General features: G+C 32.8%; 1 protein-coding gene across 4 annotated transcripts in view; it reads right to left on the bottom strand.

Annotated features, from left to right (window-relative positions):
• CCSER1 (coiled-coil serine rich protein 1) overlaps nucleotides 1–25,201 on the bottom strand; it is a 1,114,085-nt gene that overhangs the window by 705,759 nt on the left and 383,125 nt on the right. For all 4 annotated transcript variants that reach the window (XM_074323491.1, XM_074323495.1, XM_074323500.1 and 1 more), the window contains exon 6: nucleotides 10,031–10,238. In XM_074323491.1, coding sequence (XP_074179592.1) covers nucleotides 10,031–10,238 — 208 coding nt within the window. The remainder of the gene's footprint in view (nucleotides 1–10,030; nucleotides 10,239–25,201) is intronic.

Here is a 25,201-nt window from a genome sequence, read left to right on the forward strand (position 1 = left end):
TATTTCTATTACAGGCTTTGGTTTATAAATTAACACTTTGACTAGCTTGTTTTACGTATTAAAATTCATAAAGCCTAGGTAACATGCTTTTAGAATTAATCAATGGGTGATTGCTTATCTTTCCTTATCATACTTACTTTTTAGCACCACTCCTTAAGCTGGCTTTCTTGGAGCAAGTTTTTCTCTTGGCTTCTGGACACTACACTCTTAGTGTTCTTCCCATATTATTGCAAATTGTTTTTCTTGATTTTCTGATCATTAAACATTGGACCATCCCACCCTGGTTTTAGATGTAAGTTCTCTCTTCCATAGCTTTAAACAGAATTTTTATAATCATGAATACTAAACCCTGTTCTTTCTGAGTTTGCACAAACATTGATTCAAATTTCTACTTGCAGGTGTATATAAGCATCTCAACCCTAACCTAGCCAAAACAGAACTCTTATTTCCTTCCAGCCTTATACAAGTTACTCCTTACCTAGTTTTCCAAGTCTCAGAAAATGGCAATAACAATAGCCCATTACTCAAACTACAACTCTCAGTTATCCTTTTAGCTCTCTCTCTCTCCCTGTCATGACCTAAGTACAATTCACCAGCAAGTACTGTTGGCATTACTTCCAAAAAAACAGTCACACATCTTTTCCCTTTTCTCTCTCTCAACTGCTACCACCATAGTCATCATGATTTCTCACTTGGGAAAACCTTTCTTAAGTATTGACTGTAAACAGGAAATTCAATTGTCGTGTAATAGAGCTCTTGCCAAGAAATGTCAGGTCAAATGTGCTGCCACAATTTAAAGCCCAGAAAAGCATAAATGGCAATGGTATTCTTACTTTTAATTACAGCTAGAATAGCCTTTATTAACAATTGCTGATATTGAATTGTTATTCAAGAAATACTATACTTTGTCCTATTAAATAGCATTCCCTGTTATATTTCCAAGTATTTAAGAAATTTGAAATATTTTCTACCTAGTTAAACACAATCCGTAATAATCACACAAACAAGATCACTGCAGTAACTCATGGGGGCTCACCCCACTGTGATACCCTGTTATATACATTTTGTTGTTTAATTGTCCAAATAACCCTATTAGATAGTAATATTGCCTATGATGAAATAGAGATGCAAAAACTTTAATCAGTTTGTAGGACCTATTAAGTGGCAGAAATAAGAATCACACCCAGATATTGATGATTCCAAATACCTGTGATTTTTACCTCCCTGTTATACTTCCTCCAGTGGGACTCTGTTTGTGAATGGAGTGGGGCTGGGCTTTAAGGAGGAACTGCTCTCTCACTTTTTTAATATCTCCCAGAAGACTGTTCAAAGTTAAGGTTGCTTACATAGCAAAAGAGTCATGGAATTACACGTTCCTTCCCTTCATATCTGTTTTCCAGATCAAATTTTATTGCCTCACAAAAAGCCAGGCCTCATGTAGGCAGAATATTCTTACTCAGAAACCTATCCATTCTCAATGAATCTAAGACCACGTGTCTCTTCAGGGAGTACATAATGGGATCCATTGCTGTGTATGAAGATTGTTACAGTGTTAATTTTTTTAAAACTTATGTTATTCTAAAAATGAGAAAAAAATTTGTAAGAATTCACAGTAGTGCCCTGCATGATAAATGGTCATAGTTCATGTACCAGTCTCCCAAGGGAAGAAACAGAAATTCCATAAAATGACATTATTGACAGTGATGCTGTCAGTTATGTGATGACAGTCTATGTGTTATCATACTGTGTAATTTGGTGAGATTTATTAAAATGTAAACCTATGCAACAACTACGCCAATCTAGAAGTAAACATTTTTTTTTATGACCTTAGAAATATATTTAGTATATGTAGAGCTATCCTGAAAGATGAAAAGTAATGCTGCATAGTAAGTACCTAGTTCAGTACCTTTAGTCGAAGGTTTTAGGGTATGGCTCACAAATCCTCGTAGCCAAACAACTTAAATTGTAAAAGTTTAAAGGGTTCTTCATCAACAATTTCAAATTAAAGAAGGTCTTACTGTGAAGAGATTTACGGGTGTGGCTTTGTCTAATGAAGTGAATCCCTAAAAAGGTTTACAAGAGACATTTACAAAAACACTTGATAGTCTAGACTTACAGATAAAGAGATAGTACAAATTGAAACCAGTTCTTTGCATCCCAATGTCTAAAAGCACAAATAAGGATGCAATGACTATTCAGCAGCAAACGTGCTAATTTATAAGAAAAGAAAGAATGACTACCAGTAGGAGGGCAGAACAAAAGTACAGAGGGAGGAACTAAAAGCCATGGAGAATTATTCTCAGGCTTTAGGTCCTAAGCAAAAAACTGCTAACCTATGCATCAGTTCACTAGTCTTCAAATGGAGAATGACTTGAGTCACTGTATTTAAGCCTGCACATGCTTTATGTGATGGAATTCTGTCCTAGCTGATGCTGTAATGGAACCGTACTTCGAGCGGCCTTAGGAGGGTTAAGTGTGCTTTGCACTGTCAGGGATGTATCACTGGAGGCCAGAGGGTGGAATGTGGGAGCCAGCCCGCAGGAAGTGCTACAAAGTTCCCCACTGCCTGGTAACGAGATCTTTGTATAATGTATTCCCACACTGAATTCAGGTTGTTGTGGTGACAACTTTCACAAAAGTGATGATATATTACTTCTGAGACTAGCTCATAAAGGACATCATGCATTTTGTCCTGCTCTCTCTCGCTCTCTCTTGGATTGCATGCTATGGAAGAAGCTAGCGGCTATGTTCTCCACTGAAGAGGCCCGCATGGTAGTTAACAGGCTCTGCTCACCAGCTGTAAAGAACAGAATCCTCCTGCCACAAAATATGAATGACCTGTGAAGTGAATTATCAAGTCCAGTCAACCTTTCATATAATGCAGCCATGACTGATATCTTGAGTACAACCTCAGGAGAGGGTGGAACCACATATAAGCTGCTCTCAAATTCCTGACCACAGAAACTATGAGATAACAAATGTGTGGTGTTTTAGGCCACTAGAAAATGTGCTATGGGGTAATACATAGTTTTATTATAACCTTGTATCCTTTTATCCCTCATACTTGCTAAATTCCATTATTATTCCTCCTAGGTTTGTTATTAACATTTTTGTGGATTCCTTAGGGGTATCTACATAAATTAGTATGTCACCAGCTGATAGAGGTAGTTTTACCTTTTCTTCCAATATTTATGGGGTATTTTTTGTTTTTGTTTTTCAATCTTTATGCTTTTTCTTGCCTTATTTCTAGCTAGGACCTCCAGCCAATGTTCATTAAAAGTGATGAGAGTGGACATCCTTGCCTTGCTAATAATATTAGGGAGAAGCTTCAGTGTTGTGCCATTAAGTATAAACATTAGCTGTAGAAATAAAAGTCTCCTTCTACTACTAGTGTGTTTAGATTTTTTTTTTTTGTTTTAACCATAAACTGATATTAATTTTTTGTCAAATGTGTTTTCTTCAACTATTACCATGATCATACACATTTTTATTTTATTTTAGTTTATTGATATGGTGAACTGCATTGATTGGATTCTGAATGCTAAACAAAACTTGTACTTCCACAATATTTATATATTGCTGAAATTTATTTAATTTTAAAAGGCTTTTGCCTTTTTAAAAGGCAAAATCTGTATATTTATAAGATTGTTTTTATTTTATTTTTATTATCTATATATTTATAAGAATTTTTTTTTTTCTATAATGTCGTTTTGCTTGAAAGATTTTGCCAGATTTTTGTAACAGGCTTATACTGTCCACACTGAATAAGCTGAGAAGCATACCTTGTTCTTCTGTCTCTTGAATTGTTTTGCATAATATTAGTCTTAAGTATTTCTTATATATTTGATAAAATTTACCAGTGAAACTTCCTGGGTTTAGATTTTTCTTTGCAGAGATGCATTTTTTTTCCCATTTAATAATAAAATCTATGTATTTAATAAAAATTGAATTCCGATTTTTACTTTTTTCTTGTCACTTTGAAAAGTTGTATTTTTCAAGGTATTTAAGCTTTGCTATTCATCAGTATTGTCATATTTATTTCCATATTGTTTTTTGTAATATCCCCTTATTATCTTGTTGATGTGTTTAAGATTTGTAGCGAATATTCCTCCCTTGATTCACTGCTGATATTAATAATTTGAGTTTCTTCTTTTTTCTGTAATCTTTGTCTCCTACAGTCTTTTTAAAAATTAATCACAGGACTTCGTTCAAGTTTAAACTTTCAAAGCTATAGAGCTCCCCCAAAGCATGTTTCAGCTATATCCTACGAATTTTTATTTATTGTACTATTATTTTAACCCTTTCATTTAACACATTTTAAAATTTCCATAGAGGTTTCTAAACTGACCCATGGAATATATAGAAGTTTGTTTCTTAATTTCCAAATATATAATGTTTTTTCTAGTTATTTTATCATCATTGATTCCTAATTTAATTGCTTTGTTCTCAAAAAAATGTATTCCGCAGATGTCTACCTTTAAAATTTATTGAGATTATTTTATGACACAGCATATACTCTCTCGGTAATGATCCTTCCACATGAATTTGAAATGAAGGTAAAATTCTGTTGTTAACTATAGAATTCTATGCATGTCAGGTGATAAAACTGAGCTGGCAGCTTAAGATGATTAACCATAGACCTGGGAGACTTGTGGGTGGAGCTGGGCTCCTTGTTAACTGTCTAATCTTGACTTCCTGTTAAACTTTGTGGTAACTTCCAGGGGGAGGGATTCATATACATATAGAGAAGCCATCTTGGGAAGGCTCCTCTCTTCTTTTTGCATGTGGGCAGCCGGTTGGAGCTTCAGCCAGAAGTGTGCATTCACACACTGCTGTGGTGGTCTCCTTTCTTTTTCTTTTCCTGTATAAACTGCACTTTTGGTGGACTATCTGGACAATTATTTTGTCCAGTCGATACAGATTAAGGAAGTTGATAATGGTGTTCCCATTTTTGAAACTTTTCTGGTTTTGTTTAGTAGTTTTATCAATTATTGAGAGAAGAGAGTAAAAATCTTTAGCTATGATTGTGAATTTATTTTATTCAGTCTGTCAGATTTTGCATCATGTGTTTACAGATTCTATAACATAGGCAGGGCATCTGCATGTATGTTTGTTTTGTCTTCCTGATAATCTGACCCTTACATCATGATGAAATGAAACTCTTTGGTTCTGGCAGTATGTCTTATCTTTATAGCTATCTGATAAGCATAGCCACTTTAGTTTTCTTGCATTTGCAGTTTTCATGGTACATCTTTTTCCAGTTTGTATTTTAAACTTACTTTGTGCAAGCAAAAACAAAGAAAAAATCATAAAGCAGACAGCAGAAACTTTTAATTTTCTTATTTTCAAAAGTTAATTTTAAAGAGTATTCTAATTATTAGATTGCTATCTACTTTTACATAGGTATTTTGCTTGTTCTTGGTGAATTTCCTTACTTTATAACTCTCCACTGTTGCTTTCCCCTTTTGTAATTATTCTTTTCTGGAGTTCCTAATCTATATAGGCTTTTCACTTGCTTTTGAAGTGTTCTGATAGAAAAATGTCAGTTATAAGATCATTGTCATAACTTTTGGAATCATTTCACTGAAGTATGCTTTAAAAAAGTATTTTAAGTAATTTCCACCAAGCAATGATGGATGGTAAAGTTCCAAACACTCCAAGTTCTTTCATATATTTGGAATTATATGTAAAAATAACAAATAAAAAAGCTCACATTGAAAATGATCCCTGAAAATACTCCATTATTATTTTTTAGAGATAATAATAAAATCATCTCTAATTAGGTTGTTGAGAAAAGAAAAAGAAAAATAGGTAAGAGCTCTTTAATCAATGGTAAAGGCAAATATTTATATCAACTATATTGTGTGAATGAAAAAGGGGCTGTATAATAAATCTAACAGAAAGTAAATTCACAAGGTGATCTGATAATAAATTCCTAAATGGGCAGGTGATGGGGGGTAGACATGCGCCAGGCATATGACTTCTTTACTAAAATATTTTAAAGCAAGGTTTGTCTATCATTTCTGTGCATCTAGGTTAACACACGTTTGAAATGCTAGAAGTGATCCTCATTTCAGACCCCTTGAAGGCATAACCATCCTCAAGGGAGAAAAGATTATTGTTAACTATCCTGTACACTGCTTTCCCCCATCTTTATGTAATCTTCCTTACATCCCCTTCTTAATTCCAAATGTGTGAAAGAAATCACAAAACTGTCATTCTGCAGAGCATTTGAGATCTTGCTTCCTGGCACATCAATAATTTGGCACAAATAAACTCTTATAAAAATTTTCCACAGGTTTAGACCTTTCTTCCTTTGACAATGGGCTTGTAAATTATATGAACTCTCAAACAAACAAACAAACAACTTCTCCCCCCAAAAATCTCAGATTCTCAATAATCCTGCTATATTCTCAGAATAGATTCATCTCGTTATACCAATATGTTTTTTATTTGTTCAACGTTTAACGTTTATATAACTTTTTAAATAGCTCATGATTCAGGAAATTTGCAAGGTACATTCTCAGCACTTACTTGTTAAACAGAAATGAAAAAGGCATGGGCACTGGGGGAGGGAGGATTATAGGTAACCTTGGATAAATATTCTTATTAGCTCTTATCTCACCAAAAACTACACTACTCATCACACCTGAAATCTCTTCCCAGTAGCCTTCTTGGTCAGTTACCATACAGTACAAACAAATTTTATAATAAGAGAGTGACAAAAAGAGAGCAGAGCAAACTAAAATGAAACATCGTAATGGAAACTATCTCTACATATTAAATATCTTCTTATTTTACAGATAATGGAATTATGTGAAAAAATATTAACAAACGGGGAAGAAAAATTTACATAGTTCTCCTCCTTTGGTATAGGTACTTCTTTATCATTATTATTAAACAATAAAGTGATACAATTTCTAAGGGCCTGAAGTTAGTTCCTGTCTTTTTGTTGTTGTTGTTCTTTTTTTAATAAAGGAGTTGATGATTGGGGTTGTTGGAAATATACTTGTGCATTTGAATAAGAACAACTGATTTTCAGAGAAGAGGGACAAAATTAATAGTGTGAGATTCCATTTAGATTATCCACACTTGACCCAGCTCAAAATTAAAATCTAATATATCAACTGAGCACTATAGGAAAAATGTCAAATAAAAGCATGTTCTAGTATGATATATTAAGCTAGTTAATTACTGTTTTATTTTCAAAATCAGATAATTGGGATATTCTGCAGTAAAAATAATCTGTGTACAAAAGTGAGACTACTATACATCATAAAAATAAGTTTTTAAAATAGGATAAACACTATTGTTCTACATTAAAAAGGTGTTGTTAATCTAAAATGAATAGTTGGTATTAAACTCAAATATAGTAAAGAAATGTGAACTGCCATTTGAAAATGCCTGCTTTAGAGAACAATTCAAAAAATCATTTTCTTTAAAGGCATCTATAATGAACATCTTATTTATAGGACAGTTGTCTATGTTAACCATATACTGATATTGCTTTTCTTGTTGACCATAAAGAATAAGATCCCCTGCTCTCTGAACGGACTTAACAAACAGATGTAATTATTGCTCATTGTACATCATCTTTAAAAATTGATTATCTTCAGTTTCTTCAAATATCTTTTAATGAAGAAACAGATGGAAATATAAAAACAATCTCAATATATTCTGAATGTGACTCTATAGTGAATATCACTGAATATCTTTAAATTAAAAAATTAAGTACCCTAAGAAAGCCTCTTGACTCTTCCTGTCAGTTCTACTTCCCTTTATTTGCATTGATTTTTTTTTTAATTAAAATCCAGACCAAAGAGAGAGGCAGAAAGCTGAATAGTTGAATGTTACCGACTTTGAGATTAATATCTTTTAATATAACAGCTGTTATTAAGTTTGCCTTGTTCAAAGAGGTTCCGACTGCATGTTAAGCCAAAGGTCAGAGAGATTCCACAAGTGCAGGAAAATGCTTATGCTGTCAATGTAGAAACAATATAGTCACACAGATTCTTGTGTGTTGATTACCAAAGACTCACCAAAAATTAAAAGCCCTAATTTACTGTGTTTGCCAATTTCTGTGGCATAATACTCCCATGTCGCTGATTTCAAGTTACCAAAATGACATAAATGAATCTATAGTTGGGAAATATGCACAGAAACTATTGTGTAGGATTTCTACATATATATCCAATAGGTATAAATAAGCTCATTAGTACAGTTAATAGTAAAATATAGTAAAATAAATAGGAAATAATGAGTTTTGAGTACTGATTATGCTTTTAAAAATATAATTTGTTTTATTATAAATGTATGTAATTCAATTTTTTAGGCCTGATCTTAACTGCTAGCTCACAAAATTCCTAAAATTCTAACATTGACCAAGTATAAACACACTACCCCTACACACCATTGTATATGGAGGTGGGATGATTAAGTTCGTGAACACATCCTAGAAAAAGTACTACATACCTCATTGCTGAATATCACTACAGTGACCTTTGAAGCATTCCCCTTGGGAAGATATGCATCAATGCCAGTGCCTAGTTCACCATTTAAAGCAATTTTGGAATTCTTTTTCTGGAATGGCCATCAGAGCTATTGGCATATTACCCTTGATGTGCTGAAGGTCATCAAAATGTCTTCCTTTCAATATTTCCTTTATCTTCAGGTACAGAAAGAAGTCATTGGGGGCCAGATCAGGTCAGTAGGGAGGGTGTTCCAATAAAGTTATTTGTTGACTAGCTATAAACTCCCTCACAGACAGTGCCGTGTGAGCAGGTGCATTGTTGTGATACAAGAGCCATGATTTGTCGGTGAAAAGTTCAGGTTATCTAACTTTTTCATGCAGCCCTTTCAGCACTTCCAAATAGTAAACTTGATTAACTGTGTGTCTAGTTGATACAAATTCATAATGAATAATCTCTCTGATATCAAAAAAGTTTACCAACATCATTGCAACAAGTTCGCAAACTTAATTGTCAGACCTCGTATGTTCTAGACACAAAGGCCAACCCAGCAATATAATTTGGTATGAGATGCAGAGATCTCTTCCAGTTTTTGCTTTAACGGCTGACAAGAACACTATTTGGATACCCTCAATAATCTATGGCCATCCTTTCTCTTAACTATCCTTCTCTCTTCCTAATTTCATCATGGCCTTTGGTGGTAGCTGCTAGCATTATTATTATTATTATTATTATTAAAGTGTGAGAAATGCAAACATCAGTGATCATCATTTTAAGGTTAATCATAATACTATTCATTCTTGAAAGTTATATTTTTCTGTTCTCATGCTATTTATTAATATCTCCTAACAATAAAGATAAATCAAATCATGATAACGCGACATAATAAAAAGCCACTGAATTTGGATTCAAAAATCTCAGACTTTTCCTAAATTGTAATGTGTACACTTTGTAAAGAACTCCTCCAAAGAAATAACTGTTATAATTATAAAAATAAAACCATAACATACTAAAATCTAAACAAGAGCTGAATTCTGAGCATAAAGGTGAATTAATCCATTATGTATTTTCCTGACTAGCTCATCACCTAAATGACTATAGGCTGTGGGAGGGCAATTGTATTGAATAGGAAAAATCAGTCAAACATTCAGATTAAATTTTACCCGATTGATTTTTATTGGGAAAAAATGACTAAACTACTTTTATTATATCATATAAATAAAGTCTCAGTATCTTTAAAGTGAAGTTAATTTGTCTCTCAATAGTTTTATAATAACATATAAACATAACAGCTGATGCCTTTACCTGATTTTTCCTAGGCTTGATATCAATTATTCTTTTTCATTTCCTTCACAAAATATTAGAATTTTAGAGCTGAAGAATACCTTATAAACCCAAACTCCAAATCCTTCATTTAACATGAGAAAAGCTATGCTCCAAGAGGATACCTGGCCCTTGCCAAGTGTCATGCAGTTAATTAGTGACAGAAGCAGGGACTGACAAGGTCTACAGACTTCACCATCTACCAACACTGAAAGAATAATCTTAGAGTAAACCATTACCTCTTGCAGAACTCTCTTCATCTTTAATAACAGTGTCTTAACGGCTGTGCAGTCTTGTAACATCAATCTGAATGGCAGAGAATCCATGCCTGCATTTTCTTCCACACCTTGCAGAGGCCAATCTGCAGATGAACTGCTGGGCATTCGGCTGATATGGGAACACCTGGCTTCCTGATCGATGTCTTTTGTTAATTTCAGGGAAAGATTCCTAGTAAGAAAAATAATGAACAAAAATTACAATATAGTTTATTCAGAGCAGTATTTTCAAATTGTCGGAGCACTGTCAGTAGTGAACTACAAAATATTTTCTGTGACCCTCACATTTCCTCATATTAGTCTTTGAGAATTCTGAGAATTTTTGTCAAAATTATGAAATGGGTCAATTATATCCTTAGTGGTGTAAAACTGAATAAAGAAAACCTCATTTAAAATGAAGTCAGGTAGACCAGAAAAAGGAGCTCTCATGCACTACCACTGGAGGTCAATTACACAGCTCAACAGGAAGAAGTGTCAATTACCGACCCCAGCAGGAAGAGAGGTACCTTGCATCCCAACAAGAAGTGACTCTACTACTTCAGCAGGAAGAAGGAAGATTTCTCCTTGCCCAGCAATAAGCTCAGCCAATTGGACCCTCACGATTCAGCCAATTGGAAGCCATCACTACCCTGAACTCTCACTTTCCTCCAATGGACTTTCATTTGAAGCACCAGCTCCCAACTTCCTCCTTTTTCTCTAAAAAGTAATGTTCCTGTCCTTTGTTTGCTGGACTTCCTTATAGTCTTTGCTACACATGCTTGTCCCAAATTACAACTATCTGTTTTCCTGAATAAGTCCATTCTTCTGCTGGTAAAATAACTGGCTGTCTTATTGTTAAAGTTAACAGTGGTAAGATTTAATGACAACCACTGTTATAGAAAATGATTTTTCCCCCAACTACAATTCCATTTATACATGATAACAGTGTGTTTACTCGTATACTTATTTAACTCTTTTAAAAATGTTGAAAGTCAACAGAAATCACTAAAAAAGAAATCTCTTATGATGGTTTTCTGAAAATATGCTTAAAAATTAAATGTAAATAAAAGATTTAGAAACCAAAAATTAGGACAAAATAGTTTTGGTAACTACGATTTTAAATTACTAAAGTAATCAATGATCATTTGAGGGATTAAGAAAATCTAGTATGCATAGGCTTTTATGTGAAAATAGTGATATACATAAAAGATGTATAACTCTATATGTAGTTAGCATGCTTATCAAACACTCACTAAATTTTTTAGCAAAGTAATGTGTGGAAAAACATGCATGCATATTTATTTTGTTCTATTTGATAATTAACTATTTGAAAAAAATTCATTTTGAAAATCATTTAACATGGCTTATATTGAAAATATATGTAAAAGAAAAGATATCAAGATTGATAGTTTTTCAAACCTGTACATGAGGCAAATATAAAAATTGTATGAAAAGAGGAGACTGAAAATAGTTTTTCGAAATGAGTTTGTCTAAATTTGTTTCCATTCCTTAAAACCAAGGGTCCTATACAATAATGTCAATTAATATTATAACACAGATCAGAATATTTATGGGGGAAAAAACAACAGTTTAGGACTTGGGCTCACTTTCAATAGTGTTTATGTTTGTCACTTCCTGAATTATATAACAAGGTTGCTTAGCTACCTATATTGAGAAAAAAACATCAAAACTTGCCTACGAACCTGCCAACGAGTCAGAAAAAGATGTAAATACGAAAATATATTCTCAGTTAATTTTATTCAAAGTTGATTATTTTCAAATAGTATAATTTAATTTAAAAGTATTGGCTAATTAGTAAAGAAAACACATTTTTGGATCACACTCAAATGTTTACTTGTCTTCACAGGTATATTTATTGATCGTAATTGCTCTTTTTAGTGATACGATAGTATTTCCTATTCCCATTTTATATCTATAATGAAATGACAAAAACAAGTCATAGCTAGAAATTTTTGAGGGCTGATATGCACCAAGTACTGTGCTAACCTAACAATTTCATGTGTGTTAATTCATTCAAAACTTGAACAAGTTCAAGAGGTAGATGTAATGTGTATCTTCACTTTATATATGAGGAAACAGGTCTACATAAGTAACTTTTCTCAGAGTTAAAAGATAATAAGAAGTAGACCTGGGATGGATGAACCCAAGCACTTTTACAAGGTAAGATTTTTCTTTTTCTAATAACCACATAATGTGTGTGTGTGTGTGTGTGTGTGTGTGTGTGTATAGCACTATCTGAGACCATGTATTATACACACACACACACACACACACACACATATATAATATATAGTGCTATAAGGACTTTACATGTTAAGACTTAATGCAACAACTCTTTGAGGTAGATACTGTCATAATCTCCATTTCACAATTTATGGATTTAAGTCTCAAAGAGGTTAAGTAACATGCTAATGATCACAAAGCAAACAGGGGACAGAGCTTACATTTGAATGCAGACAGTACAGTCGAGCTATAAATCACTACATGATTCATTATTTCATGTGAAAAATGACTTTCACATGAAAATCATAAATGATTCTAAGCAAGTAAGAATCATTTATAGTATGGTGATGGAAGAACTGACTCTGGGTGATGAACATACAATGGGATTTATAGATGATGTAATACAGAATTGTACACCTGAAATCTATGTAATTTTACTAACAATTGTCACCCCAATAAATTTAATTTAAAAAAAAAGAAAAAAAAAAAAAGAATCATTTATGTATTTTCACTTTTAAAATATATTTTATATGATATGACTGATTAATTTTAATTATATCCAACTTGTAGTGAACTATACAAGCATTCTATTTTCTTCTTTGTATTGTTTTAAAATTTTTCAATTATAGTTGACACTCAATATTATATTAGTTTCAGGTGTACAGCATAGTGATTAGACATTTATATAACTTATGAAGTGATCACGCTGATAGGTCTAGTACCATTTGACACCATGTACAGTAATTTCAATATTATTTACTATATTCCCTAAGCTGTACTTTATATCCCTGTGACTATTTTGTAACTGTCAATTTGTACTTCTTAATTACTTCATCTTTTTCATCCAGCCCCCCAACCTCCCTCCCATGTGGCAATCATCAGTTTATTCTCTGTATCTATGAGTTTCTTTCTGTTTTGTTTGTTTGTGTTGTTTTAGATTTCACAATTAAGTGAAATCATATGGTATTTGTCTTTCTTTATCTGACCTACTCCACTCAGCACAATACCCTCTATGTCCATCCATGCTGTTGTAAATAGTAAAATTTCGTTCTGTTTTATGTCTGAGTAATACTCCATTGTATATATATGTACCACCTCTTCTTTATCCAGTCATCTTTCAATGACACTTAGGTTGCTTCCATATTGTGGTTATTGTAAATAATGCTGCAAAAAACATAGGGCTGCATATATCTTTTCAAATTGGTGTTTTGGATTTCTTCAGATAAATACCCAAAAATGAGATTGCTGGGTCATATGGTAATTCTATTTTTAATTTTTTAAGGAATCTCTACACTGTGTTCCATAGTGGTTGCATCAATTTGCAATCCCACCAGCAGTGCATGAGGGTTCCCTTTTCTCCATATCTTTGCCAACACTTGTTTGTTGATTTATTGATGATAGCCATTCTGACAGGTATGAGGTGATATCTCATTGTGGTTTTCATTTGCATTTATCTGATGATTAGTGACGTTGAGCATCTTTTCATCTATTGGCCATGTGTATGTCCTCCTTAGAAAAATGTCTATTCAGGTCACCTGTCCATTTTTTAAATTGGATTGTTTGTCTTTTTGGTGTTGAGTTGTATGAGTTATTTATATATTTTGGATATTAACCCCTTATCGGGTATATTGTGGGTGAATATCTTCTCCCTTTCAGTAGTTTGTCTTTTCATTTTGCTGATGGTTTCCTTTGTTGTGCAAATTTTTTTAGTTTGATGTAGTACAACTTTTTTTTTTCTTTTGCTTCCCTTGCGAAATATTCAAAGGAGACATATTCAAAAAAATAAATATATATATATCACTAAGAGCAATATTAAAGAGTTTACTGCCAATGTTTTCTTCTAGGAGCGTTATGGTTTCAAGTCTTACATTTATGTTTTTAATCCATTTTGAATTTATTCTGGTATATTGTTTAAGGAAGTAGTCTAGTTTCATATTTTTGCATGTATCTGTCCAGTTTTCCCAACACCATTCATTGAAGAGACTGTCTTTAGCCCATTGTATTTTCTTGCCTCCATTGTCATAGAATAACTGATCAGATTTGCATGGGTTTATTTCTGGGCTCTGTATTTTGTTCCATTGATCTATGTGTCTGTTTTTAAGCCAGTACTATACTTTTTTTTTAATTACTACAGCCTTGTGGTGTACTTTGATAGGTGGTAGCACGATATCTCCAACTTTGTTCTTCTTGCTGAAGATTGCTTTAGCTATTCTGGGTCTTTTGTGGCTCCATATACATTTTAGGATTATTTGTTATAGTTCTGTGAAAAATGTCACTGGTATTTTGATAGTGATCACATTGATTCTATAGATTCCTTTTTTGTAGTATAGACATTTTAATGATGTTAATTCTTCCTATCCATGAGCTCGGTATATGCTTTCATTTATTTGTATCTTCTTCAATGTCTTATAATTTCCCAAGTACAGGTCTTTTACTCCCTTGGCTGAATTTATTCCTAGGTATTTTATTTGTTTATTTATTTTTATGCAATTGTAAATGGAATTGCTTTCTTAATTTATCTTTTCAATAGTTGTTATTAGTATATAAAAATGCAACTGATTTCAGAATATTAATTTTGTATCCTGCTATTTTACTGAATTAATTTATTAGTTCTAACAGCTTTTTTGGTAGATTCCTTACAGTTCTCTCTGTATATGTAGTATCATATGCAAATGATGACAGTTTTACTTCTTTCTTTCCAATTGGATATCTTTTATTTATTTTTCTTGTCTGACTGCTGTTGCTTATAAAATAATTCTTAAAGATTTCTGTTTTCTTTCAGTGTCTTCTATCCTATTTTCTCTAAGACCAAAACGATGAAACTAGAACATAAAAATTATAAAGCACAGCATGTGTAGTAGTATCTTAGTTATAAATAGAATTTTGAAGATTTATCAGTTTTAAGTTTTAACTAGCCTGGTGTCTGGTGCACATTAAACTGAATCAGTAAATAACTGTATATTGAAGTTGAATAAACAAATACAGTAATAAGGGAATTATATATATATAAACAAATATATATATTATATCCATTATATATATATATATATATATATATATATATATATATGTTCTGTAATATCTATGCATACAAGTCTCATTTGTACACAGAAGTTTTTCTGTAAGGTGTACTTTTATGTATTATGGGGCTGCCACACGTAATTCAAAATTTCCCACCACTTTCACAATAATATAATTAAGTTAACATTTTGTAATCCTTTTTAGTTAGACTGCTGGTTCTTTGAACCAACTTGTCTACTCATGAATCTAAACATCAGTGAAGAATGACAAAGCTTTCAGAAACCATACTAGTGTGAAGTTCTATGACTAATTTCAGGAATTTATTGAGGTTCTGAGAATTTTCATTTAACATTTACAAATCTAAGGATCTCTGCCATTTTCAAATAGTTAAGAATGGGCTACATACAAAAATGCATTCAGAAGACAAAATGATCCATTTCTTTTATACTTCAAAAGTTTGGATCTATTCTTAATTCCAACAAAACAGAATGATGGCATATTTTCATAGTTAGGGAAAGAATCTACATCGTGTCCAGCACAGCGACAGTCGTTGAAGTCGCAGAGATTAATAGAATTGGGTTACTGCCCTCCAGAGGCTTACCAGGTTATTAATTTCTTAGTAGTCAATATCAAAAAATAACAACTAATATTCTTTCATATTAAAAACAAATTTATTTATCTCGAACATTTTACTTCTACAAGAAAGAGTCGACTCCCAGAGTATAGTAATCAAAACTATTTTTGATTAATTAGGTTGATGCAGTAAAATGGACTGTTAAACAGGACTGCTACTCAGTTGCACAAGCCAGAACAGCCATCCTGCTCTCTGTGTATGGTCACTATATTTCTGTTGATTAATGCCTGGGGTTTATAAGTGTTAAATAGTTTGAATATCGATGTTTTTAACAATAAATGTTTATTGGGCCCAAACTACCCACATATCTCTGGGCAAATTCACCCCCAAAAATCTATCACTGTAGTTGACAAGAAAATAAGAAAATTTTCTAATATGGAGCCATAGTTTCCACTAGCTAGGAGGGTAGAGTTAGGTTCAAGTACTTCTCGTTCTTGCCTTAGCAAGACTCATCATATAATACAATTCCTGCATTTGGGAGATACGGTTCTCTGTCTGCCAAATCTCTGAATTATTATAATTTCAGGAAACTGGACAAATATTCTCTATATTCAAAAAGATAGTCCCTTAGGGTGGCAAGAAAAAAAAAGGTAAGATGCTAAGGACTGATACAGTGTTTCATTAATCACTATAACTAATACATACAAAAAATAAAGACAATGTAATCTCCACTGAGCTCATTTATATACAGTACACCCTCTCTGATTCAACTTCATGAATCTTCAGTAAAATTGTTCAGTAAAATTTACACTTGCCTTGTTGCCTGTGATGCTGGTCAAGTCTACATAATTTTAAAATTTAGTATCATTTAGATATAAAGTCGAATTGAGACTTATGGGTTTTTCTCAGTCCATAAGCACCAAAATACTGAAGGTTGTGCATATGATTAAAAGCAAAACACATAAATATTGCAGTAAATGTATTCTTGAAAGTTTCAACTTGAGACACTTACATTTCAACAGGTACTTAAAACATGTAATTAAACTACTAGGTAAACTGGTGCTGTACTTTTGTCACTATCCATTGTGCGAAAGGAATTTTGTACTGATCTAGTTCAAAGTTCTGCTGCAACTGTATTTTCAGTATGACGACAAGTTTAATGGGAATATATATATATATATGTATATATATGTATATATGCATGTATATATATGTATGTATGTATGTATATATATATATTCCCATTAAATTTATATATGTATGTATATATATGTATGTATATATGTATGTCTATATCTATATATATAGACATAAACTATACAGTGATTATTTTTCCTTACAAGAGAGAGAAAATAAAATAGCATTTTCATAATTTTTTTCTCATTTAGTTATAACTAGCACTACCATTTTGATAGTGAGAAATTTTCTTCTCACCTACATGTACTCTTCAAAGCACTTGAACAATTCTAATATAATGGTCAAAATACATGATCATGTTAGCTGCAAAGAAGCGAGTCTCTTACCTGTCATAGACGCTATTCCTTATTTAGTGCACTGACACCTTTCATTGTAGTAAATGTCTATGGTCATAAAGGATCTGAAAGATTTACACTTTATGATGTGGCTATGGTTTCTGAACCAATTTTCCAAGGAGTGGAAAGTAAAGGTAATTTCGATATGCCCAGCTTAATAAATAAGCATATGCATACAGTTGCCTTACAAAACTTCATTAAGTAGAGTTGCAGAAAATAATAGTTTCTAAAAACCTTACGTTGGAAAACTTATTGATATTTAAACCTCATTTCAAAAAGGTCTAGATTATTTATGGTCAATTAAATTTTAGCTTGAATAATTCTAAGACAGGTATAAAGATATAAGTCTGTATTAATAAACTGTCATCTCATAACCTAATAAAAACTGTTAAAACAATTAAGTACAAAAAGGCTCTTATTTATGAATAAGCTACCTATTTTTTTCATATTTTCTTCCATAATATGTTGTTTATCTAAAAGAGTCATTTTAGGAAACAAAATTTGTATCTCAAATTGTTTTATAATTTGATATTTAGCTATATTTCTAGAAGGGATGAAACCATCATCCATTCCTCCAAAGTAGTACAGTGGTGCTAAGAACTTGTTAACACTTTACATTTCCATGTGAATTTACAGGTGAAAGGATTTCATACTACCAGAAGTGATGGGTAAAGGAAAGGGAAGATATGGAGACAGGTAAAATAAAACCCAAATATCTTAACACACCCAAGAAGGTCCTCCATAATCTAGCCACTGTCTGTCTCATTGTACCTTATTTATTATTATTGTTTTTTTTAGTTCCAATTCTACTGGCCTTCATTCAGGCCCCTGGCCCCCATTCCAAGTTCTATCCTGCCTCGGGAACTTTGCATATGTTGTTCTATCTGCATGAAAAAGACTTGCTTACTCACCTTTAGATCTCACTTTGCATGCAGTACACCATTTCTTTAGGGAAACCTCTTTTGCCTCTCATACCCTGCCCTTCAAACATATACACAGTTTTCTTTGCTGTGCTAAACTTCCCTTTGTAGCACTTCTCACAGACATAATTAAGAAATTAATTGGTGGAGACCTCTGGGAATACACTGGACTGAGCTGAACTACAATCCATCTCTTGTTCCAAATACAGAGAAATACTAGATAAATTATAATAACATTTATTTTTAAACACATTAAAGTACAGAAGGAAAAGAGAAAAATGTCCAGGTGCCAAAAGCACAAAATTAAAACCACAATAATTATACGAGCTGCCACCGTGGTGGTTTCAGGGTGTTAAACTGGATGCAGTCTATAAAAACAGAAGCTGCAATTTTTATGCCTATGCAGATATAGGAGAGTGTCTGCCAGTGACAAAGAAGTCTCACCCTGTTGAGAGACATAAGAGTTCCAAATTTTTAAAAAGCTTCAAAAAATCAATCTGATCAACTTGTAAATTGACTGCCTGCTACAACAACACACTCCTTTTTCTCTAAAGGAAGATAATATAAAATACAGACTCAAAAATGTGATATTCACAATGTCTGGTAAGTATTCAAATGAATAAACATGTAAACAAACAGAAAAACAAAACAAAACAAAGAATTCATAGACACTATGAAGTGACCCATATAATGGAATTAGAAGATAAGGATTTTAAGCAGCTATTATAAATATATTCAAAGTCCTAAAAGAAAAAAAGTGGACATAATGAATAAATACATGGTTGTTCTCATTAGAGAAAAACTACAGAATCAATTAATATAATTTCTGAGAGGAAAAAATACATACATTATGGCAGACAACTGTTGGTTGCCTGTCCACCCTTCATCCACACCTCCTTCCTCTTTAAAACAAAAATAAGCACAAAAACAAAAGCAAAAAACTCCCTAATTTTTTTCAAATGCTGGCACTTCTAGGGTTTCACGAAATGACAGCACGTCTTGTGGGGGTCTTCAAGGAAATGTTTCCTCTCTGTGGGGATCAGGAAAAATTTCCTACCTTCTCAATCACTGCCCTATGGAAGTCATTTTATTTGGGAAATTTTAAACTATTCAAGTAAAGCAAGTTAAAGTCAAACAAAATTTGATCTCTGAGGAATAATTATCTCACTGTGATATTTATTAATAGTGAAGAGCTTTTAAAAATTTGTTAGAAGTTCAATTTCTCCTTAGTGAATTGCTACTAAATTTACTTTCAAATGCATTTATAAAGATGAAAACCATCTAAAAATAGGAAGGAGTTTTACTATATTATTTTGTTCCAGTTAATGTCTTAGTTGGTGGTGACAGTAATCTATAAATATATTTTAGACACTAGGCATTTTTATAGTTACTTATGATGTATATTTTATAATTACCTATTAGGAATACACTTTTTAACTTTATATATTGTAATTAATATGAAGTATTTTGAGTGAAATATACACACAAAAATTTGTTATTCATTATATGTTATACAAACCACAGACAACGATACAATTTTAAGTGATAGATCTAAGCTCTTCATCTTTTTAAAATATTCAGGATCTGGCAATCTAAGTGTGATAAGTGTTAGCTATGAAAGTATAATGTAGGAAGTACTGTTTCCAAACAGAAAATCAATTTTTGCTCTGTAACTCGGCATAAAGGCAATATCTAAAATTATTGGCATAAAACATAGTGGCAAAGAAACTATAAAAATACCAATATTTTTCATAGCTGAGAGAGTTAGAGATTATGACTCTGAGTAAATCTGTAGAGACACAGAACTTCATCAGTTTGAGAAAGATTAATAAAATCTATATCAATCTTATCAACCAAATTTCCCAGATTCCATTCTTGAGGTAATAGTCTATATTCAATTTCAACTAAAAAATAAGAGTTTCCAGATTACACAATATCAAGTATTTCCAAATATCTTGGCAGACCCACTTATACACACAAAAAAATCCTTCAGCTTACTTTTAAATATATAAATTCCAGAACTCTATCTCTAGCCCATTGTGTCAAGTCCTGTCTTGTTAGCCTTAGCAAGATAAAAAATTTAAAAAAATATGTACTGCAATAATAGAACAGATTAGATATATTTTATCATGCTCAATGGCCATAATTTTCCCGATCGTATATGAGTTTTGATAAAGTGTGGCTGATTCACATTTATCCTTTAAGCCTGGATTAATAGCCCCATGCTCATCCTAGGAAGTCCTCCCTGATGTGCTCATTTATTCTCTTTGGCCCAATCACACCTAAAAAAGCAGAGACCCTCTTTTGGTGATGTTTGTCTTTCCAAAGGCCTGGCACCCAGCAGACTCTCAGTAAGTATCTGTATGATTAAAAGGTATTTGTTGAAAGAATGGATTAATGTATGGCAATTTCACATACACTAAACATGTATGCTAATAATTCCACCTTCTTAATAGTACATAACAGGTTTACATATCACAATTTCCCATGGAGCACTTCTCAGATTTATCTTTGGAGCCTTACCAAGGCAAAACTATTCAAGGTAGTAAAAATATGATGGACCATTCACTACACTGGAGGTAGACAAAGAAATATTAACACCAGGTAGAATGAAAACAATAACAATGACAGAAATGATGATGATGATGATGATATAATAATATATAACATAAAAAAAATAACACAGGAAACTAGGCTAGGATATGACTATAGATATCTATCAGTTGCATAAAGAGAACGTGTAGTGGAGATTGTCATGGCTTCTAGGTTTAAATCTATGTCCTGAGAAATGAGATTCTTGTTCTTGGGGTAATTATATTAGAAAATAGAGTCGTAACGGAGGCACAATTGTTTGAGTGAGGAAAACCACTTGTTTAATAATATAGAAAACAATGTTTAGTTTCCCACTTATTTTGAAACTCTTTCCTACTAAATGAAAAGTACATGATTAGGTTCTAGCCAATAAGCTGTCCCAACACCCTAAAAATTGAGTGGCTTTTTTGGACTCATGAGTAATGGATGAGTTACAACTTTGTGCCTAAAGTAAGGTCAAGAAAAATTAGAAAGTGCCTGGAGATTAATGAATTAATAATCAATAAGTACTGATTTCTCTAACAGTCAATTGTATCTTAAATTATATTACCTTTTAAGATATCTTAATAGTCAATTATGATATTACTAATATACTGTACTATTATTCAGTTAATCAAACTTAGAAATATCTTTCAGTTTGGATTAAAAGGCCGTAGTCCAGAGAAGGGAGGGCTAGTTCAAATTGCAGCTGCAGTGCCTGGTAAATAGAATATAGGTCACCTGCAAATCCAATCCTACAATAGCTTGCTCCCATGTGATGTAAAACACAGGTGGGAATGGGGGGAGGGAGCTAAACATGTAATCGTTTTTTATTTTTCACAGAACATAAATGATCAAATATGTTTAAAAAAGTGTTTAAATCTCTACAAACTTGTGGTATAGTATTAGTATAATAATAACTGAATAATCTTGATAAAGAATCCTGCTAACTTTATTTAACCCTGTGTTTCCAAACTTATTCGAACATTTGTAAATAATAATAAACTTAACCACAAATGGACAAGAAAGATAAAGCATGTCTACCTTTTTTTCTCCCTGAAAAAAGAGAACAACTGGACTTCATATAAATAACAGGCCAAATAATTTGTGTAAATGAAAGTCCTGTAACATGGTCTATGCTTAATTATACATCACAGAACCATCCAAGTATAAATATCTGTTGCAAGGAACAACCAAAAAGTCCTTGAGGGCAGTAAAAGAATCTGAGGCTAGACTGAAAGGAGTAGCAGGAAGACAAAGTGTCATGCCTGAACTGATTTAAATGATTCACTTTAAGGTAGCTGAATTACCATTCCATTATTCATCAGTATAGCACCAACATAGATAAATACTACAATCATACATATAAACGTGATATGTGGCTATAAATCACAAGGTTAGATAAGTTAGAAGCTACAAAATGCTTTTGTGTTGATGAATCTTTTTCTAACTCTAGTCTTGATGACATAGACAGTTAGATTGTTAGACTCTATCTTTGGCTCCAATATATTCCTCTTTTAATGTTATCTCAGTTTCTTTCTCTCTATGCTGAAGTGTACTTGACATTTAAAACCAGATAACAGTGCTTGCTGGTGGCATAGGATGGTTTCTCTCTTACAGAAGCAGCAGAAACACAGATCAGTATCAATGTTCAATTGTCTTTGAAGCAAATATGAGAATGAAAAAGAAAATACCCAGCCTTTTTCTTTATACAACCAAAGAAGAGCTGATAAAAGAAAACCTCCATTTTGTTCCTTCCTCTCCAGAGAAAACTACCCACTTAGGAAGGATAACAGGAAAAAAAAAAAAAAAAAAAATTCCTCAGCAAGAAATCAGGTTTCATTCCTAAAACAAGTGTTTCCAAAAAGACTTTTATTAGGTTGTTTAATATCTAATTTTTGATGCCTGAAAAGAATCATTTTTATCAGTCTTAATTTTATCCTAAATTATGTCATCTTTTAATATATTTTAACAGTCAGTTCTGATGTTAATAATTTACAGAGGAGGAATCTAAGGCACAGTGACAGAACGAGATGCAAATGGCAAAATTGGGTTTTAAATCTAAAGATTCTGGCTCCAGAGTCTGTGTCCTAACCCTTCTGTTCCCTTGGAGACAATTGCTTCGCAAAAATTCAATGAGCTCACTAAGCCAGACTCTAAGTCATAAATACATACTGACTGGAAAATATAAGCTAATCTTACCTCAGAGTAATTTATATGATCTTTTTGGTTTTTTTTCCATCTAAAACTTTTTTTTTTTAATTTTATTCTTCAATAGTTTCATAGAAAGGTAGGAAATTATATTACAATGATTTATATTGAGAGATCTAACTGAAAACAATTTGTTTCAAAAAAGTCACATAGAATCAGTGAAGTTAGCATTTTGGGGATACTTAAAGCCGAGTGTCTATGACCCATGGGAAGTATTCCTGGAGCACTGTTATAAGTAAACTATTCACAGCTAAGGCAATTTTTAGAAGCTGGTAATGGTAGTGTCAGAATGGATTCTTATTTTTTCTTCTTATGTAAAGATATGTTGTTTTTTCCTGCAAATGAAGAAATTTCCCCCTTTCTTTACTAATAATGCTTTTATTTTCCTTTGAAAAAGTCCCCCTTCTCTTCCATGATTGCATGCAGTCTTGTTGGGATTGCTAAACAAGGTCCCCCATCTGTGTCTTCCCTGTTATCATGTGACTTGGACTTGGCCTACAAACTCTTGTTCCCAGAAATATGAATCTTGAACAACACAGCACAGGGACAGAAAATTATATAGCTGAGTAGAGCTTTGAAGGGCCTATCCATTCATTCCTGCAATCCAGGGCCAAATGCATGGGCTTGTATCCTGTGCAGTCACATAGGGTCTGCTCTTACAATTGGTTTAATATTCTTTTATCACCATCTTGAAATTATCAATAATTTTTGAACAAGGAGACTTGCATTTTCATTTTTCACTGGGCCCTACTATCTCAGTTCCTTAAGATTACTATATTTCTGCTCTCCTTGAGGCCAAATTGACGACTACTTTATTTCTGTGAGCTACTGCATATCCTTACAAGAAATACTTTTTTTTTTCTTTCAATAAAGTAAGCAAAAGTACGTTTCTGGAGCTTGTATCAAAGCACCCTATGTTTTATATTTGTCAAACCCAAGATTAAAGTGCAAAATGTAATATAGTTATTTCCAATGCCCTCACACCCTTTGGTGTATTCCTATCATGTCCCTTTCTGTGATCTCCAGGTTTGCTTTAGAGTATTATTGCTCGCTGGATATTCAGAATTCATTATGGAGATGCTGTATTTCGTTTTGCACTTTCTAAGTCAGAGGCCATTCACTTTTTGTAATTTCCCTGTCAAAACACACTGATGCTGTGTCCTGGCCCTCAGCACCCTGACCTCTCTCAGGGAATTAACACAGCCAATGTGCTGGGAGTTGATAAGGGACTGGTACAACATTTTTATGTTAACAGATTATTTTTATCCAGAAGGAATGACTTCACGCACAAAAATTTAGAGCGTACTGTCTGCTCTAAACAGACATGGTGTGGCTTTAGATTTATCAAGTCATACTAAATAGGAAGACATATATTCTGTCTACCAATTTCTCCTATATTTGGAAGGAAAAATATATAAATGGTTTTAAGACTAGTGTTTTCTCATCTCTTTTCTCACCCAGGGAAAATAAAGTGGCTACAGATCAGCACAAGAAAATTACATGAGCTTTGGTTTAATGTGGAATTATCCTGTTTTAAAATGGAGCTGCATGTGTTGGAAATCTTGTTTTAGGGCATATTGCTTAAGTTTGTTTAAAGTCACTTTAACTTAACTTTTTGTTCATTAGAAAGGTAAAAATTAATGGTTGTTTTCTGTGATTATCTTGTCTTTTAAATGAGAGACTTTCTCCTATTCTCCAAATATATTGCCCATTAAATTATCAACAGAAACTGTAGGATATGCTTTTCACCATTTCTTAAAAACAATCTTTTTTTGGTATACCATGGTATATCACTTGTTCCCCCTATACTCCCTGTAAAAAATTCTCTATAGGGCCGGCCCGATGGCTCAGGCAGTTAGAGCTACATGCTCCTGACTCCGAAGGCTGCTAGTTCGATTCCCACATGGGCCAGTGGGCTCTCAACCACAAGGTTGCCAGTTCAATTCCTGGAGTCCGGGAAGGGATGGTGGGCTATGCCCCCTGCAACTAGCAATGGCAACTGGACTTGGAGCTGAGCTGCGCCCTCCACAACTAAGATTGAAAAGACAACAAATTGACTTGGAAAAAAAGTCTTGGAAGTACA

The sequence above is a fragment of the Rhinolophus sinicus genome, linkage group LG02 (genome assembly GCF_036562045.2).
Source record: "Rhinolophus sinicus isolate RSC01 linkage group LG02, ASM3656204v1, whole genome shotgun sequence".
NCBI classification, from domain to species: domain Eukaryota; kingdom Metazoa; phylum Chordata; class Mammalia; order Chiroptera; family Rhinolophidae; genus Rhinolophus; species Rhinolophus sinicus.